Source organism: Oncorhynchus mykiss, chromosome 21 (assembly GCF_057628025.1).
Source record: "Oncorhynchus mykiss isolate SJ-2025 chromosome 21, ASM5762802v1, whole genome shotgun sequence".
Classification (NCBI taxonomy): Eukaryota; Metazoa; Chordata; class Actinopteri; order Salmoniformes; family Salmonidae; genus Oncorhynchus; species Oncorhynchus mykiss.
In genome coordinates, this window is record NC_143042.1 from 39,293,090 (window position 1) to 39,298,952 (window position 5,863).

A 5,863-nucleotide genomic window follows, 5' to 3' on the forward strand; every position below is an offset into this window, starting at 1 on the left:
TGTGCACATCAAAGTAAGTGACCTACAGTTGAACACACCACAAGGTTTAACATGTTTGAGGAAGCGTTTGGGTTCGGTTGAGTTCATAGGAGACCACAAGGCTACAGCCTATCAGAGTTAGTGCTGGTTATGCATTATTTAGATAGTCCCCTACAGATGGTTTATAGATGTTCAACTAGCTATCCACTTACCCTAAAGCGATTCCATAACCCCTAACCCCAGCCCCAACCAAAGGCCTAGCCTAACCTTAACCCTAACCCTTGCCTGGCTGTAGCTACAGCTACAAAAGTAGACAGATCTTTTCAGAAACAGGGCTTTTGGCTCATGATCAGAGCCTTCAGATAAGTCTGGGTGTCATGGCTACTAACCAATAATATCAGGCCATCACTGGCTCCAGCCTTCACGTTCCTGTCACCTCACGCTGTGGTTGAGGCACTGTAAACTTTTATATTGTCAATTAGACCACGAAGAACAAACTGCAGGATATGGGCGTTAACTGACACTTACAGAGGACCCAAATCAGGCCTGTGGATCATCACTCCATTCATGTAAGACCGCCAGCCCCTTGACTCTCACTCTCATCTGACAGACCAGTATACATGACCAGTATACACATCATGGGGCTCTATCTACAGAGGAGGGCAATGACAAAACTCTGCCTGGCCAACTCTCAGTTATCTGCAGCAGTAGGGCCAGCTGTATTAATGCAAACGTACTATTCAAACGAAAGGGAGGATCATGCCTATGTATTTAAGATTTAAACATATTCTTTCTGACAATACACTTTGTATCTACTGTATTTTACAGTATAGTACCTGAACTAGATTGAGATTGAGGTCTTGAATTAACATTTTATTGCTCTGGAAAAGGTGCAGATTCCAGGACCCAGCATCTTATTCAACAGCCTGTGACTGAGTAAGTTATTTTATTTTAAAAGGTGACTTGGGAATCCTTATCCTTCTCTCCATCATAATAACTGGAGGTTTCCTCTGCTGTCTGACCATCTTCATCATCATCCACACCACCAGGAAATAGATACATATAAGACAAACGTCAGTAGATTTATGTAACATGTTACTTGCTTTTGCCATATCCCTGTGTATATGCAGCTATTGTATGTAAACATGAATAAATATCACTCTGCACATTGATACTGATTAAAGTTGTTACAGTATGTATTGAGTGCATTGGTCAGAGGTGCCAGATGTTATCATGAAGGAAAATAGTTTTTTTATTTCATGAAAAGTGACAGAGAATCTGGATGTTGTAGTCTTGTTGAATGCTTAGGGTATGGGAAATCATTTTAGCTTGTTTATATTCTTCACATACTTTTCACATCTAACTGAGGGGCATTGGTCTGGTATTTATCGTCCAGATGAACAGATGAAGAGAAGTGTAGTGCTGGGTGCTCGTCTTAAGCAGAGAAAGAGAATGATGCATTAGGCCTAATGCAGTGGAAAGTTACAAGTTACAGCTGATCAGTGTCTCTGTCTCACTTCACCGTTATTGTCAAATGCCTCTCAAACCACCCACACATTTACACTTGGTGGAAAAGTGACCAGGGTCCGGTTTCCCTAAAGCATCTTAAGGCTAAATTCATTATTAGAAACATAGGATCCTATGGTTCTAACTATTAACTTTGCCTTAAGATGCCTTTGGGAACCCGGATACTGGTTAGTTTGGATCTGGGTTGAGCAGGCAGAGTAAAGTAGAGGCGGACAACAGTTATAACAAACAACACTTTTTAATAGGGAATAGCGGGGGTCACACGTTCCCTTTCATCGTTGTTTTCTAAATTTCCAAATCACAAGCAAAACACAAAATTGAAAAAACAAAACAAACAGAAAGTGACACAGGAAGTGGTGAAGCCCTGAAAACATATTCTCTCTTTAGTACCATTGCTTCAACTGAAAGTCCTCTGTGTGATCTCAACAAACGCATGCGCTCTCAGCCAACAAAGGGATCCACCATGCCACTGGACTGCCTCAATTCCTGTGGGTGGCCGTACCTCAAACAAACAGAAATAGGGGTTAAAAGGGATATTTAGTGAGGCAATCAGTCACACCTGTGACACACACCTAAATATTTTGCCCATTTTTTAAAAAGAGATTCAAAGATTAGATGCTTCACCAACAACACTCGGTTGGCAGGTGGACAGTAAATCTGGCAAAACATACTCAGAGAGAGAGAGAGAGCGACAGAGAAAGATACATAATAGCCATCTCATCGCTCAGTCTATGAGAGGCCCAGTGATGTTCACCTCAGCAGGTTTCACTCTACACTGAGCTACTTCTTCTTCTCACTCAAACTACAGGAAGTGATGTGTTCCTCCCTTGCCCCTCCTCTAACTCAGACCCCAATCATATTCTCCTTAAAAGGTGCTTCTCGAAATAGGGGGCTGTGATCAGTGCAAAGCCAAGAGAGGAAATACTAATTGACGAATAACATCATGACAAAGGCTATTTTGGTTTAACTCTTTATTTGTCTTTAGAAGTGATCAGTATAATACAGTTTTCTACTGCTGGGTACTTTGACCCTCAGGGTCACCCTATAAAAAAAATAACCAAATCACTAACACACACAACAGAGATCTAAGTTAAGAGAGTTGTGTTTTTACTTCTAACTCCTCCTCTCTAACCACACTCTATACCACTGACCTAACTGAGTTGGAGAGGGCTACAGTCACCCTGAGGTACAATTCACAATTAGAAACTCCCTGAATGCTGATTGGCTGACAGCCGTGACAGTATACCACGGGTATGACAAAACATTAGTTGTTACTGCTCTAATTACATTGTTAACCAGTTTATAACAGCAAAAAGACACCTCTGGGGATTGTGGTATATGGCCAATTTACCACGTCTAAGGGCTAAGAACAGCCCTGAGCTGGGGTATATTGGCCATATCACACACCCCCTCAGGCCTTATAGCTTAATCATACACTGCAGAGATTCATTTTGATTTCAATACATTTAATTTAACTATACAGATACAATATAGCAAGATTTGAACTTATATTCAAAGATATGGCCAACCAATTGTCCTCCTCTTTCATCCTCCTCCACTTTATCATCTTGTAGCAGCATACACTACATGGGGGTCCAGCTCCTTCTCTCTTCTCCTCTCCATCTTCCTCTTCTTGGAGGTGAAATTCAGGGCGGCATAATTCAATGTATCTGGATCTTGTATCTGTAGATTTATAAATATCATCACATACAATTATAATTTACAGTGTTTCTGAATAGTATTTCTGAATTGTATTTCAAAAATATGGCTGAACATACAGTATTTAATCATACAGTGTTTACCTGATCACTTTGTGGTTGTCGTTGAGAATCAGTTCCTGAATAGGATATGAAAGAGAGATGGGATGAGAGAAGAGGTGAACAGATAATTTCATTCTAGATCACAGGCCCCATATCATCATGAAATGGGCTTCTACCTGTGTTGTGTCTTTTTGTGTCTCGTCTGATCTTGAGGACCAGGATGAGGAAGACTATAGGTAGTGCCGCAGTTACAACAGCCAGGATCACAACCAATGGAATGAGGTACATTCCTACAAAACCGATTTCAATCAGAATCAGAACTATTTAAAACATAACCCTGTTTGCTACCAATGGAAGATTCTCAGTCTTGATTGCTTTAAGATGCCGTTGCACTTTATTTCTATTCTGCTGTACTTTAATGGTAGATAATATTAATTAATTTACGAAAGATTCTCACTTAACATAACAGAATAAACATACCTTCTTCACAGTTCTCTGTAAGGTCCTTTTCTGAAATGTTGTGACCTTTTGGACGATTAGGAGAGTTAAACATTCCTGCAGTTATTTCCACTGTAGTACGATAGAGTTATAACTCCAACATCTTCTCGATAATATCTCTGATACATCAGATACATGTTAGTGCAGTTGGAGTCATAGCAGACAAGTTGTTGAAAAGATTACCTTGGACCTTCAGAACAGTCGCATTGGTGAAGATGATGTATTTATCAAACATCCCACAGAAGTAAACACCAGAATCAGCTTCATCCACCTCTGTGATTTTGAGGAAGATTTTTCTATGGCTGATGAACATTTCCATATGGCTGGGCTGAAAACCATTATGATGTTGGACAGTTGGCTCAGAGCTGTACATAGACGCGATGCATAGGAGCTCTGAGCCGTTGTCTTGCTTGAACCAGCCAACATGTCCTGGAGCACCAGTGACATCCGTGCAGTGAAAAGTGACATTATCTCCAGGTTGGGCTACCACTGAGGGCGGAGGAGAGGCAGGCACAACAGGGGTCAGACCTGAAAGAGAGAAAACAAAGGTTTAGAAACAATCCCAAACATAGAACTTTCTGTTCACTCATGCACTACTATACCTAAACCTAGTCTTAACTATGAATCACAAAATCATAATGGCTTAGATAACTCACACAAGCCGTAGATGACAAGAGCTGATAAATATATGTGTACCATTCTGTGTTTAGATATACACTGCCAGTCCATGAAGGAAGAACTACGTCTTTAGATGAAAGTAATTTGTGATTAGGGGCGGGACATGGTGTGAGAGCTATAGCTGCATAAAATGACAAAAGATAAAAAATGTCTTACCACCAACCACTGATTTTCCACTCTTACATTTGGTTTGAGAGAGAGAATGATAAGATATTAGTCTGTAGGCTGTAGTTTATCATCATAGAAGTTCCCAGAATTTACCATTTTAAGTTTGTTAAACATAGTGTATATTGTCAATTATAACATTTAAACAAATGTTCTGGGTTACAGTAAACATAAAAAATGTTGTTTTCACAGTGATGACACCAATTAAGGTTGCGTCTAATCATTATTTTGGGCATTCTATCCACCCCCTGGGGTAGATAACTATTGGCTAGAATTGGTGGCTGTTAACCAATAGGTGGTGCTCCTCTGACTGCACCAAGTAGATCACTGAACTGAAGAACTCATGCAGTTAGGAGGAGCCTTGGCTTTTAGTCCACCTATACCTTAAAGGTATTCTGAGTTTCGTTGCATTACATTTGATCATAGAAGATAAACATGGTAGTGTCAGCCCAACAGGACGCTCAGCTCTGTCTATCCGGCCTCTTGTAATCTGGGTTGTAATTCTGCTTGTGAATATGTTAGTTGCAATCAAGATGATGATGATGATAACAACCAAAACAAATGTTATGTAGTTCAGCAATCCGGTATGATTCTCTTGAGAAGGAGAAATATATACACTGCCGCGACATGTTTCAAATGAAGGAATTGGTAAGGTTTCTGACCAAAACAAACGGTGTAGTTAATAATACTTGTACTTATATTTGGTGCCTCGTGTGAGGAGAAAATGATATTATCCCATTTTCTTGCATTTTATGTAGCCTTTTATTTAGAGATCAGGTCTCTGATCGCTAAAGTATAATAATGTATCTAATAATATTAGTAGTCTAATAATTTCTATGGGGGGAGATTATATGCTAAAGGTTACCTGATGGACTGGTGCAGTTGGTAATCTATCAGTTCAGATAAAAAAATATGTAGTAAAATAATGACATTAAGTACAGTATACAAGAAATCTTACTGAAGCAGTACATTTTCCTCTTACATGGACACATCGTCGAACATTACTGTGAAACATACATAACGGTAAGTCAATTAGTAGCTATTAATATGCACATTAGATGCAAATAATGAGTCTTTCTATACCTCTAGATCCTTTGTTCCTTTCCTTGCATATTCCCCATGACAGTAGAATCACAGTAGAATCACAATGACAATGTTTGATGCGGCCAGACAAGAGCGGTAAGAGTCAGGGGAAAATCATACTCTGAAACCAAAGGATTTTATTATTTGAATCTACTCATTTTCAATAAATGTTT

At 39.6% G+C, this 5,863-nt stretch overlaps 1 protein-coding gene across 1 annotated transcript; it reads right to left on the reverse strand.

The window, feature by feature from the left end:
- Positions 1 to 2,462: 2,462 nt before the first annotated feature.
- On the reverse strand, positions 2,463 to 4,667 carry LOC149973229 (uncharacterized). Its single transcript, XM_090213371.1, has 3 exons — positions 3,910 to 4,667; positions 3,309 to 3,401; positions 2,463 to 3,189 (listed from the first exon to the last, which is right to left on the reverse strand). Exons 1-3 carry the CDS (start codon positions 4,135 to 4,137, stop codon positions 3,070 to 3,072), a joined length of 441 nt encoding a protein of 146 aa, XP_090069497.1. The 5' UTR covers positions 4,138 to 4,667; the 3' UTR covers positions 2,463 to 3,069.
- Positions 4,668 to 5,863: the final 1,196 nt, after the last annotated feature.

What these genes read in the sequence shown, in the direction of transcription:
- LOC149973229 (XM_090213371.1), bottom strand. Translation starts at nt 4,137, where the DNA reads ATGTACAGCTCTGAGCCAACTGTCCAACATCATAATGGTTTTCAGCCC. An exon ending in TGTCTGCTATGACTCCAACT is followed by an intron (nt 3,402 to 3,909) that starts GCACTAACATGT and finishes CCTGTGATCTAG; the next exon opens with AATGAAATTATCTGTTCACC. An exon ending in GACAACCACAAAGTGATCAG is followed by an intron (nt 3,190 to 3,308) that starts GTAAACACTGTA and finishes ATAAATCTACAG; the next exon opens with ATACAAGATCCAGATACATT.